General features: G+C 45.5%; 1 protein-coding gene across 1 annotated transcript in view; it reads left to right on the top strand.

Annotated features, from left to right (window-relative positions):
* Positions 1 to 13344, top strand: part of Galnt17 (polypeptide N-acetylgalactosaminyltransferase 17) — a 442332-nt gene that overhangs the window by 209298 nt on the left and 219690 nt on the right. Inside the window, exon 3 of the mRNA XM_052755584.1 lies at positions 2888 to 3054. Within this exon, the coding sequence (XP_052611544.1) occupies positions 2888 to 3054 (167 nt within the window). The remainder of the gene's footprint in view (positions 1 to 2887; positions 3055 to 13344) is intronic.

Below are 13344 nucleotides of genomic sequence, written 5' to 3'. Positions count from 1 at the left end.
TACAAATCTGTCCTTCTTGCCTGAAAGGACTAGAGGCTGTTAAAATAACAGACCAGCACTGGGGAAGTGGCTCAGTTGGCAGAGTGTTTGTCCATCACGCACAAAGTCCCGGGTTCCATTCTCAGAACTACATAAACTGGGTGTGGCGGTGCACACCTGGAATCATAGCACTTAAGAGGTAGCGGTAGGAAGAGTGGATGTTCAAGGTCAACTTTGGCCAGCCTGAGTGACGTGAGACTCTGTGTCAAAATTAATATAAAATTAAAAATAAAGTCAAGCTGGACAGTGGTGGCGCAGGCCTTTAATCCCAGCACTCGGGAGGCAGAGGCAGGTGGATCTCTGTGAGTTCAAGGCCAGCCTGGTCTACAGAGTGAGATCCAGGAAAGGTGCAAGGCTACACAGAGAAACTCTGTCTCAAAAAACCAAAATAAATAAATAAATAAATAAATAAATAAATAAATAAATAAATAAATAAATAAATAAATATTAAATAAAATAGTCAAGCGGACCAAAGAAGTAAGTGTTCAGAGTAGCTAGGCATGAGCTACATGTTCTGTCTTCTTCAGTATGGAGAGTGATGGGCTGAGATGAAGCAGCTGCCAGACTCCCAGGCTGAGCAGACCTGTTGGTACACCCTCATTCCTTGGATCACCACCCAGTCAACGAGATGACTTCTGTCGGCAGCCAATGGGCCTATCCATGGCCGTTCATATCCCTTCTGCATCCCTCAACAGTGGATTTACAGGGCCATTGCAAAAATAAGGCTGTGTGATCCATGAATCCCCAAACAGTCTCCTCAGGAGGCAGGGATGTATATTGCAACAAAACTTTATTTTCTTCTGCAAATTGCCAGTGTGATTCATACGGCCTGACACAGCCCAAGCTGTTCAGCATAAAGAAACAGACGTGTCTCCCCATCCCTCCCCAGCATGTCCCTCCCACTCCGTCCTTTTATCTCATCTCCCTTGTTCAGGTCCTTCACACTTCTTTCTATGTGCCATGCAATCTCACAGAGGCAGGATAAGTTGCAACTTTGTGCTCCTTTTGTGCATGTACGTGTGTGTGTGTGTGTGTGTGTGTGTGTGTGTGTGTGCGCGCAAGTAGAGACCAGAGAACAACAACCTCAGCTATTATTTCTAGGGTGCTGTCTTGTTTTATTTCTTATTTAATTTTAAAGTTTTATTTTTGTGAGTAGGTGTTTGGTCTGCATGGATGTCTGTGCACCACATGCGTGCCTGGTGCTCGTGAAGACCTGAGAGGGTGTCAGATACCCCAGAACTACAGTTATGGACAGTTCTAAATTCACATGGGGGTGCTGGGGATTGAACCTGGCTCTTCTGTAAGAGCAGCCAGTGCTGTTATCTACTGAGCCATCTCTCCAGTCCCTTTATTTATACGTGTGTGTGTATGTGTGTGTATGTACATTATTTGGATGTGTGTGAGTTTGTGTGTGTGTGTGTGTGTGTGTGTGTGTGTGTGTGTGTGTGTGTGTGTGTGTGTGTGTGTGTATGGGGTGCTCATGTGTGTGCATCTATGTGGAGGCCTGATATTGATGTCAGGAGTTGTCTTCTATCACTCTTCCATCTGATTCACCGAGGCAGGCTCCCTCAATCAAACCCAGAACTTACCAATACAGCTTGTCTCTCTAGCCTGCTTCCTCTGGGGATTCTCTGTCTTTGCCATCCAAGCCTGGAATTACTGGTGGGCTGCCATGCCCAGCAGGCATTTACATGGATTACACTCATACTTGTTCTGCAAGCGAGCGTCTTCCCAGCCCTTATTTTGTTTTGCTTTTTAAACATGGTTTCTTACCAGGTAGAACTCACCAAGTAGATAGTTTGAATAGCCAGTGAACTCCAGGGACCTGCCTGTCTCTGCCTCCCCAGCACTGGGATGACAAGCATGTACCACCATACCAAACCTTTTATTTTTTTTCTTTATGTGGGCTCTGAAGGTTGGAGTCAGGTCCTCATGTTTGCATGGCAAGGGCTTTATCAATTAAGCCATTTCCCCAGCCATGGGTTTGTTTTTTAATGAACCTCTCAAGACATTAGACTGTGGCGACGTTTCAGATTCCAGCCCTAACAGTATGGAAGCAGGGATGTGATGCAGGTGGGTACAGGTGGATGTATGCCCCATATATTTGAGTGACATAGGCTGCATCTTTTAATGCTTTATTGCTTAGGTTTATTTCACAATTGTTAGTAAAGAAGACTAAGGGAAGACTGGATGCATAGCACAGTTGGCAGAGTGCTTCTAACATGCACCAAGCTCTAGTTGCACAATATATAATATGCACATGGTGGTACCCACCTGTTATCATAGCACTGAGGAGTGAAGACAGGAGAAGGACCATTAAGGCAATGTTATCCTCAGCTACGTGGTGAGTTTGAGGTCAGCCTGGGATACCAGAGGCCTTGTCTTGAAATAGAAAATGAGAGAGAGAGAGGAGAGAGAGAGAGAGATGATTTTTCTCCTTGGCAAAACCTGGTGAGAAATTGGGCTAAAATCTTCTGTGTTCAGCCACCTCTTGCATGCATTCTTTTTCTACTATTTTTTAAAAGGTGTATTTCATATGCATGTGCTTGCATCCCTGAGGACATGTATGTGAGCCACATGAATGCAGGTCTTTGTTGAAGCTAAGGAATGGTATCAGATCCCCTTGAACTGGAGTGACAGGCCCTGGGGAGCTGCGCCATGAGGTTCTGGGAACCCAAACCTGGATCCTCAGCGGGGGCGGAGGGAGGGGGCAGGGGGGCCTTGAACCCCTGAGCCGTCAGCCTCTCCTGTGCAGAGAACGGGGGGGCCTTGAACCCCTGAGCCGTCAGCCTCTCCTGTGCGTGCGTCTTGCTTCCTCTGACAGCCCTTCCTGTCCTCCCTCCCCCAGGTGTAAGGAGCTCAAATACTCCAAGGAGTTGCCCCAGATATCCATCATCTTCATCTTCGTGAACGAGGCCCTGTCCGTGATCCTGCGGTCGGTCCACAGTGCTGTCAATCACACACCCACACACCTGCTGAAGGAGATCATCTTGGTGGATGACAACAGTGATGAAGGTACGGGGGAGGACAGTCTGCCTGTTGTAGGACTCCGTGCCAGTAGGGAAGAAATGCCACTTCTGTTCCCAAGGGAACCATGCTGGTGTCCATGTCTCCTGCTCCCTGGAGCATATTGGAGGAAGAGGGGGAGTCTTGGCAGACATGGGTACATTACTATTTGGGTCCTCTGTGGATCTGTGCTGGTTAGTTTTAACTGTCTGCTTGGATACAACCTAGAATTACCTGGGAAGAGAGTCTATTATCTAGATCAGGTTGGCCCATGGGCATGTCTATGGAGGACTGTCTTGACTGTTAGTTAATTAGGAGGGTCCGGCCCATTGTGGGTGGCACCATTTCCTAAGAAAGGGATCCTGAACTTTATAAGCCAGGAAAAAAGGTCCAATGAGAACAGTAAAGCAAGGATCCATCTGCTTCCATTCTTGACCACAGGTAGGATGTGACTAGCCCTCTAACCTTGAATTTTGAGCCAAATAAACTCTTCCCTCTCCTAAGCTGCTTTTGGTCAAGGTGCTTTATCACAGCATCAACAACAACCACCACCACAACAGAATCTAGAACAAGTTCTTATGAAATTACTAAGTAGACATGCACTGGGGAGGAAATAGGTAGAGTGCCTTCCCCACAAGCCTGAAGACCTGAATTTGATTTCTCAGAGCCCATGTTTTTAAAAAGCCAGGTATGGCCTATTGATGTGTGCCTATAGTCCCGGCATTGGAGGACCCCTGGGGCTCATGGTCTACCCAGCCTCACCCAGTCAGTGCACTCCAAGCCAGTGAGAGACCCTGTCTCAAAAAATAAAGTGGACCGCTCCCGAGGAATGATACCCGAGATTGTCCTGTGGCCTCCACATGCATCCACATATATGTGCACATGGACCTGCACACACCCAAATAAGTGCACACACACGTGCAAAATTAAATAAATGGATAAATAAAATTGCTGGAGTTAATCATGATGGCCCATGAAGCCTCTAATCCTAGCACTTGGGTGGCTGATAGAGGAGGGTCATGTGTTCACAGCTAAGCTGTGCTATGTAGTAAGTCCTTCTCAGCCTGGGCTACGCAGTGAGACCTTTTCTTAAGAGCAAAAGAAAATCAACCAAACAAGAGCAAATCCCTCAGCTTGGATCTATTCCCTTTACATCACCAAAAGAACACAAAGAGGAAAATCTGAATTCTTCCTCCTCCACCTCCACTACCTTTTCCAAGAGCAAAAAAAAAAAATCCTTGGGACTGGTGATCGTTCAGACAGTAGAGTGCTTGTTGTGAATACCTGAAGACCTGAGTTTGATCCCTAGATTCTGCCTACACACCAGGCGTGGTGGTGTGCACCCTTAATCCCAGGACTGGGGCTGTGAGGTGGAGACAGGAGAATCCTTGGAGTTTATTGGCCAACCAGTCTAGATAAATCAGTGAGCTTCCTGGTCAGTGAGAGGTACAGCCTCAAAATGTAAAAGTGGAGATTGTAAAAGTGGACACTAAACCTTAACATCAATCTCCTGCCCGAACACCACACACCACACACACCACACACACACCACACACACACACCACACACACACACACACACACACACACACACACACACACACACACACCCCTCTGTTAGGAACACATTTGGGTCACTGAGCCCAAAACGGTGGCCTGTGACAGTGAGCTGTGCCCTCTGGTCTTTTGAATTCAGCACATCTAGAGACAATGAGTCAGCTAAGAGAGAAAGCAAGTATTACGGGATGATTACAAAACTCTTAGGATGTCCCGAGACAGCATCAGACAAAAGTACATTGGCCAGGTGTGTAGAGGTCGACACTGATCATCCATGCTCTTGTATCTCCTCTCAATGTACAAAATTCACTATGCTCGCCGCAGGGAGAAATCCCTCTGAGCTCAGGACAGACATGACAACCGCAGAGCGAGCCTGCCAAAGGCCCAGGAGGCTAATCTTCCAAGCAGGATTAGGGGTACCTAAGCCTCTTGCTCTGAGCAGGCTGAGTAGAAGGATTACCCCACAAGGTGCTCTCAGGTTGGAAAGAAGATGAGCTCACTTTGGTCCTTTTTGTAGCCTGATCTCCAGGGGATCAGGTCTGGATCAGCCTAGAAGCAGGGTTTCCCTAAAGGACTCTTCAGCACTGCTGAATGATCCCCAAAGTCTTGGTGAACAGTGTTCCTGGGCCCAGTAATTTGTCTTCTCTGGGTCATTGTTTAGTGTATAAGAATTGGTCACCAAATAGATTTTAGTATTATTATTTTCCTCCCGTTATCCTTTCCTGCTCTCTCTCTCTCTCTCTCCTTTCCTCTCTCCCTCCCTCCCTCCCTCCCTCCCTCCCTCCCTCTCTCTTTCCTTCTTTCTTCCTTCCTTCCTTCCTTCCTTCCTTCCTTCCTTCCTTCCTTCCTCCCTCCCTCTCTCTCTCTCTCTCTCTCTCTCTCTCTCTCTCTCTCTCTCTCTCTTTCTTTCTTTCTTTCTTTCTTGACAAAGTCTCATGTAGCTGAGGATGACCATAAACTCCTGATGCTCCTGCTTCTGCCTCCCAGGTCTTGGGATGACAGGCACCTGCCAGTCTAACCAGTTTGTGTGTGCTGGGGATGGAACCCAGGGCTGCATGCATGCTAGGCAGGCACTCTGCCAACGGAACCACATCTAGACCCCCCTGCTCTTCTCCTTTATCATGGACCACTCTGTTGTCTATACCTCCTTCTAAGCCCGACCTTGATGTTCAGAGGAAGGGTTTCCTTCCATTCCTGAGAGTTCAGAATTTTCTAACAAAGTCTCTCTCTAGTATGGTTCTTCTCCGGAGGCTCCTGTACACTCACTGCAGACCTCATGCTGTAGTAGAACACCTTCCCCCAACAAGGGACCTCTGTTTGCACATCCCCCGTTCCATTTACTGACCGATGTCGCAGTTGTTTCCAGTATCCCAACCTGTTACTTCCCTGAAGACTCCTTTGCTTGACTTCTTGCTGTGTGTGATGCAAGCACCTCACTGCCCACGGCAGCATCATTAACATATGGTACCATTGTGTCTTGTATACCTGGACCATGCAGGCCTGGGGTTTGGGGTTCACAGGGTGCAGATGCTAGTCATTCCTTAGTGAGACATACCCAGAGTGATGGTTAATTTTAGATGTCAACTTGACACAATCTAGAGTGACCTGAGAAGAGAGTCTCAGTGAGGGATTGTCTAGATGAGGTTGACATGGGGTCGGGGGTATGTGTGTCTTGATGCTTGAATCGATGTGGGAAGACCCTTGCATTGTGAGCAGCAGCGTCCTGGGTCAGGACTGTATAATAGAGGAGCAGGTGAGCTGAGCACTAGAATGTATACATTCTGCTTGCTCCTAACCATGATGTGATGCTTCAAGCTCCCACCTTGACTTCTCCACCATGATGAGCTCTATCCTGAAATAGTGAGCTGAAATAAACCCTTTCTCACCTAAGTTGCTTTTGCCAGGCAACAGACAATCCAACTAGGACACCCTGAGTGGAGGTGGAAGCTTGGTAGAGCTCCCGGAAGGGTAGACAGATGGCACTTGTAAAGTGGCTATTGATGACACACAGAACTAGAGGACCTAGAGCAGAGGTGATTCCCCACAGCTCCATGATGAAGAAGCAACAAAACCCACCTAGAGGAGATGATTGGGAAGCCAGAAAAAATTCTCAGCTAGAACCCTAGCTCCACAGGAGATAGTGAAGACCTCTGGTGCAGACCAGGTACTTAGTGGATTCTCTAGGTATCTTGACTTGGGTTTTGAAGAAACAGACCAGAATCAAAGATTTGGGAGTTCATGTTGGTGGACAGAACACAGATGGGGCATGGGATGTGTTCCATGTTCATTTTGGTTGCAGTGGTAAAGCTCCCTGATGACAAGGGACATAGAGGAAGGGTTTATAAAGCTTGTAATTCCAGGTCGCAGTCCATCATTGAAGGGATGCCACAGAAACAGGAGCTCTAGAGACAGCTGCTCATAACATATCCGTAGTCAAGAGCAGAGAGAATGAATGCACCTGTTGCTAACTGCTTGCCCTGTCTATGCTCAGCTGGCTTTCTTCACTCTTACACAGTTTAGCGTCCAGCCCAGGAAATGATGCTTCCCACATCCAGGGTGGATCTTTCCACCTCAATTAACAATCAAGATACTCCCCCACAGACATGCCCATAGGCCAAGCTGATCTAAGCAATCCTCCATTCAGGGATTTCTTCCTGCCGAGTCTAGGTTGTATCAAGGTGACATTTAAAACTAACCTCCTCAGCATGTAAGAATGGAGAAAGAATGTACCTGTAAAACAAAACAAAACAAAAAAAAAAAAAAAAAAAAAAAAAAAACAAAAAAAAAGGCTATTGTGGGCAAACCTCTGTAGAGTCACCCTCAAATGAAACCTGCACCAGAATTGAGAGTATCAAGTGCCAAGATTGACAGCCAAGGGTTTCTTGCTGGAATTGTTGGGTTGGGGACACTGGGGGACAGATGGGAGGGGTTTGTGCACCTTTTTTACATAGGTGTTTTAGTATCAGAACCTTCTGGTGCTGCATGTCTAAAGAAATTCTGCTGTAAGAGGCTCGGCATGGGAATGTGACACTTTATGTCTCAGAGTCACAGTGGTAGTTCTGCTGATGAGAGTGTGGGGATCACATTTTAAAATCTCTAGATGAAATAACCAATCCTTGAGCCTGGTTCTGAAGGTGCTGCTTCAGGTGGTGTTTGGGGCCCAGCTAAAGGTTAGTGGAGGGGCTGGTAGACTGGCTCAGTGGTAAAGAGCACTTGCTGCTCTTCCAGAGGACCTGAGCTCCAGCTGCAGGGGGTCTGACACCCTCTTCCCTCTGTGTGCATCTGCACTTACGTGCACATACCCACAGGCGGACATATATACATACACATAATCTAAATAAAACAAAATAAATCTTTGTATTAACAAATGATAATTAGTGGAGAAGAAAGGAGAAGTGTTTGATTGAGGCAGACCATAAGGTTAAGTTCTCTTTATCATCCTTTATTGACCTCAATGACCCAGGGGATCAGAGTTGACTATATAAATACCATTTCTTTCTTATCATTTCTGGCCTCTGGTCTCTGTATTTTCGACAGTCTACAAACACTTTCCCTTTCACAGAATTCAGTGCCCTATCTGTTGTTTTTGTTTTATTGAGACCTTCTTCCTATCTACTCCTATGTAGATACCTTCTATTTAATAACCCCACACAGTATAATGGCAGTACTAAATTCTTGAACATCACTTGTGTGTATGCTTAGGGAGACTCTGGGCTGAGTATATGTTAAATCTCTGTGGTGATGATATTTTCAAATCTCCTACAAAGACTGCTTCTTCTTCATGGCTTCTTAATAGTGTTGGGTTTCTGCTTCTTGTCTGTTTTGAATTGTTCTGTTGCTGTAGATCTGCAACCACAAGCCCTCTTTATTCACCATAGTGTTCACCTTTGCAGAACAGTCTCTTTACCTTAAAAGCATTTTTTTTTCATCTCAAGTTTAGTTCTTCAAGATTCATGGTGTTAATCTCATTGAACTTGTGTTGAAATTTGATAAAACGTTCTCTATTTTTTTTCCAGACTGATAATTGTTTTCTGATATTAAAAGGAATGAATATTCTTTGTAGGAAAATGTGGACCTATCAAAAAGCAAATGTAATTGGAAAAACAGACACTAACCAGAGATGAATTCGTTCATACTCTCTTCCTTTTAAGTGTGGACTTTATGTAGTTAAGATCTGATAATGCAAACAAGTTAATAGTCTCCCTTTTTTCACCTCCCCGCTGAGGTGTAAAATGTAATCACTTCTGTTTTTATATAAACATGTCTGCAGACATCATTGTAAGGGGGTCTGAATGGTCCATCTTGAAGTTACATTATGCCTCAGCTGGTCTCAGGCAGTAGGTAAATAAGGGGATATATAGCCCATGTTAGAGTGTTCAATGTTTTTTCTTTTAAAATTACTTTATGTCTATGGGTGTTTCCACTGTATGTATGTCTGTGCACCAGGTTTGTGCCTGGTGGTTCAGAGACTGGAAGAGGGCATCAGATCCCCTAGGACTGCAGTTAGTTAGAGTTACGAGCCACTGTGTGGGTCCTGGGAATTGAACTCAGGTCCTCTGGAAGAGTGGCCAGTGCTCCTTACTGCTGAGCCCTCTCTCCAACCCTGATTTAAAAATTTTAATTATATTTAATTTTTTTAGGGAGGTGGCGCGCACGCATGATAGTGCGTATTTGAAGTCAGAGGAAAAGCTATGGAAACTGATTTCCTCCTCCCGTCATGTGACTCCCGGGGATGGAACGCAGGTGGTCAGGCTTGCCCGAAGGTGCCTTCACCCAGTGGGCTACCTCTCTAGCCCAGAGTGTTTTCCTTTTATGTGAGGTCATTCTTCATTCAGGTTGCACATTGACACTGAGTGTTAACCTTCAGTGACTTTGTTTATCTTTGTGAGAAATTGTCAGACAATGTTACCCTGATCTGTGATAGGTTAAGTTCAGGTAGTATGCAATTCTTTCACTTGATACATCACACCAAATCACTCAAGCAAAAACAGTCAATACTTTCTCCTCATCAGATCCAGTTTCCGCTTACTGGCCTCATAGCATTTGGTAGTGAGGACAGTTTCCTCCTGAAAATCGTTCTCTTGATACTTCCATGCCAATCTGATTCCACATTAGGCATTCATTAGCCAGGCCAAGGGAAGCAGACCTAAGAACAGGCCTAGGGAAGACTCCAGAAACAAGAGAAGCTGAGACAGGAGGATCATAAGTTCAAGACCTGAATACATTACATACTGAGCTGAAGATCAGCCTAGGCAACATAGTCTCAAATTTTTTATAAAGTATAAAAGACCTTGAAATATAAATGAGTACTAGAGGCCCTGCCTAGAATCCCCCAGTGAGGGCCTGGGGATGTGGCTCAGTGGTAGAGCACCTGCCTAGAATCCCCCAGTGAGGGGCTGAGGTGTGGCTCAGTGGTGGAGCACCTGCCTAGAATCCCCCAGTGAGGGGCTGGACTGTGGCTCAGCGGTAGAGCACCTGCCTAGAATCCCCAGTGAGGGGCTGGGGTGTGGCTCAGCAGTAGATATAAGGAACTGGAGGAGACTGCTTGAAGAAGTGACACCTGCGAACTCTACCTGGATTCCCAAGTGCTCTGCTACAGAGCTGATCTCTGCACCGCTGTCACTTGGAACTCCTTCCCGCATCCTTGCGGCAGTTTCCTGCCTCCTCTCCAACGCTTCACCCCTGTGCCTTTCTTTTTCTCCATTAGTATACTTATGCAGGTAAAGCACCACATCTAGAAGCTTTGGAAGAAGAAGACTTCGAGGCAGAGAAAACCATTTGAGATAAAGTCTAAAGATGACATTTCCCCTGTCTTCTGCAGGATAGATGGCATAGTAGAGTTAAATGTAACTTTGTTTAAGAATGTTGATAGCTTTGCTCTAATATTTTCCTTCTGCTGTTTTTTTTTTAAAGAAGAATCAAAGACATTTTGATCCCTGATCTTTTGCATGCACCTTCCCCCTGCCCCCCCCCCCCCCATTCTTCTTCCTCTCTGGAAGCTTATAGAATCATTTTCTCCTAGAGCTTTGAATGTTACAATGATGAACCTGGTACAGGTCAGGTTTCCTCCAGAAGACTAACCCCAGTATAACTTTAGGTTGCTTTTCTTGTCCATTTTTCATGTGTATGCATACACACACACACACACACACACACACACACACACACACACACACACATACACACACACACACACACACACACACACACACACACACACACACACACGCGCTACTTGATTTTTGTTAACTTGACACAAACCTGGACATATCTGGGAAGAAAGTTTCTTCAGTGAGAAAAATGCCTCCACAAGATTGGCCTGTAGGCAAATCTGTAAGACATTTTCTTAAGTCGTGATTGAGGGGGAGGGTCCAGCCCACTGTGGGCAGTGCCACCCATGGGCAGATGGTCCTGGATGGTATAAGAAAGCAGATTCAGCAAGAATGAGGAGCAAGTCAGTAAGCAGCACTCCTCCAGGGCCTCTGCTTCTAGGTTCCTGCCTCCAGGTTCCTGCCTCCAAAGTCCCTTCACGAGAGTTGTAAACTGAAATAAACTCTTTCCTCCCTGTGTTTCTTTTGATAAAACTGTTGTATCACATCAATAGAAACTCTAAGATGGCACATATGTTGTGTGTGTGTGTGTGTGTGTGTGTGTGTGTGTGTGTGTGTGTGTGTGTGTACACACAGGAGGAGGCTCAAGATTGCTGTCAGGGATCACCCTCCATGACTCTTCCACTCATTCCATTCATTGCGACAGGATCTCTTAGTCAAACCCAAAGCTGGTCAATGTGACTAGTCTCAGGGATCACCTGCCTCTGCCTTTCAGGTCTAGAATGTAGGTGGGCCACCAGGGCCACCATTTTGAGTTTCTGGGTTATCCCAACTCTGATCTTCATGTGTGTGTGGCAAGCACTTTAACTTTTTAAAAATCAGCCTCCAGATTTTTTTTAAAGAAAAGATGGATTCTATTTTCATTGGTGTGTGTGTGCGTGTATGTATGTCCACATTGTGGGTACCCTTGTTAGGCCTGAGAAAGGCTTCCGATGCCCTGGAACTGGAGCTATAGGCAGTACTGAACATCATGGGTGCTGCAATGTCAACTTAAGTCCTCTGAAAGAGCAGCAAGTGCTCTTAACCACTGAAATCAGTCTCCAACCCCTAGACGTTTTTTCAGACAGGGTTTTATCCTGTACTCTAGGAAGCCCTCATACTCATAGTGATGCCCCTGTCTCTCAAGGGCTGGAATTACAGGAATAGTGACTGTATCTGGGTTGATTCATTCATTTCGTTTCGGAGAATTCTATGAAACCCAGTCTGCCCTGGAACACGTGATCTCTTGTCTCCACCTCCCGAGTGCTGGGACACAGGTGAACATCAGCACACCTAATTGGTTCATTTGTCTGTTTGCTTTCATTGATATATATTAAGTATATGGGGAAATGCATTAGTTATACCATTTTCATACATGCAAATAATACACTTTGGTGATATTCACTGCTCAATGACTCTTCTCGTCTCTCTCCTCTTTTTCCCTCCCAACACCCCTCACAGTCCCCCTCTACTTAAATGTCTTTCTCCTACCCATCAGTTCCATACATGAGCATTTGTACCCTCTCCTAGTTAGCTTTATCAACACAACCTATGGGCATCTGACTGGAGAGCTTCAAGGAAGAGATAGCCCATCAGATTGGCCCATGACCAGGTCTATGGAAGATTCGTTTTGACCATTAATCGATGCACATTACCTGCTACCAGGCATCATCTTGTGGGTTTCTGTGGCCTGGAAGTATAAGACAAACTCTTACCTCCGCAGGATTCCTTTTGTTGGAATGTTTTGTCACAGCAACAGATAGCAAACTGGAACACTCTCTCCTCATGTCTTCTTCCTTCCCTCATTCCGTGTCTCCCATTGGTCCAGCCTAGGATGTCCTAGCTCAGTAGTCCTCAGCCCCGGGGTCATGACCCCTTTGGGGGTCGCATGTCAGATATCCCGCATATCAGATATTTATATTATGATTCATAACAGTAGCAAAATGACAGTTAGGAAGTAGCAATGAAAAGAATTTTATGGTTGACGGTCACCACCACATGAGGAATTATATATACTAAAGAGCAGCAGCATTAGGAAGGTTGAGAACCACTCACTGAGCGTAACTCTCCAATTTCTCCATCTTTTCTTATAAAAATCCTTTTCTTCTGCCTCCTTGCTTTTTCTTCCATTTTCTTTTTCTCCCACTGTCCTAAACTCCTGCCATCATAGCCTTAGTTCCCAGCGGTCTTTTTTTTTTTTTTTAAATTTCTCAAAAGTTCCCTTCTATAACATATTGTCTTGACTTAATGGAAGCAATATGTTTTCTTATTCCCTGCAGGATGGTAATACTTTGTGTGTGTGTGTGTGTGTGTGTGTGTGTGTGTGTGTGTGTGTGTATGTATGTGTGTGTGTGTGTGTGTGTGTGTGTGTGTGTGTGTGTGTATGTGTGTGTGATTTTGCTTTTAGTTCTTCTTCCTGGACAGTCCATTTCCACAAATGGCCTTTCTCTCTCTGATCTTTATGTTTTGTCTTCTGAGTTGGGAGTTTGCTCCAGACGTCTAGGATGTCTGTTGAGCCTCGTTTTCTACTCGCAGTGACCCCAGGAGTTGGGAAAGGGTGGAGATTTAGCATTTAATGAGCACCAGAGTTCAGTGATAGTGAGTGAAGTCCTGAAGATGGTGGCTGTACAGCACTCTGTGCTGTTGAGCTCAAC

Source organism: Peromyscus californicus, unplaced genomic scaffold (assembly GCF_007827085.1).
Source record: "Peromyscus californicus insignis strain IS unplaced genomic scaffold, ASM782708v3 Scaffold_2__1_contigs__length_46816999, whole genome shotgun sequence".
NCBI lineage: Eukaryota > Metazoa > Chordata > Mammalia > Rodentia > Cricetidae > Peromyscus > Peromyscus californicus.
Note: the sequence above shows the minus strand (reverse complement) of the source record. Positions and strands in the feature narration are given on the sequence as shown.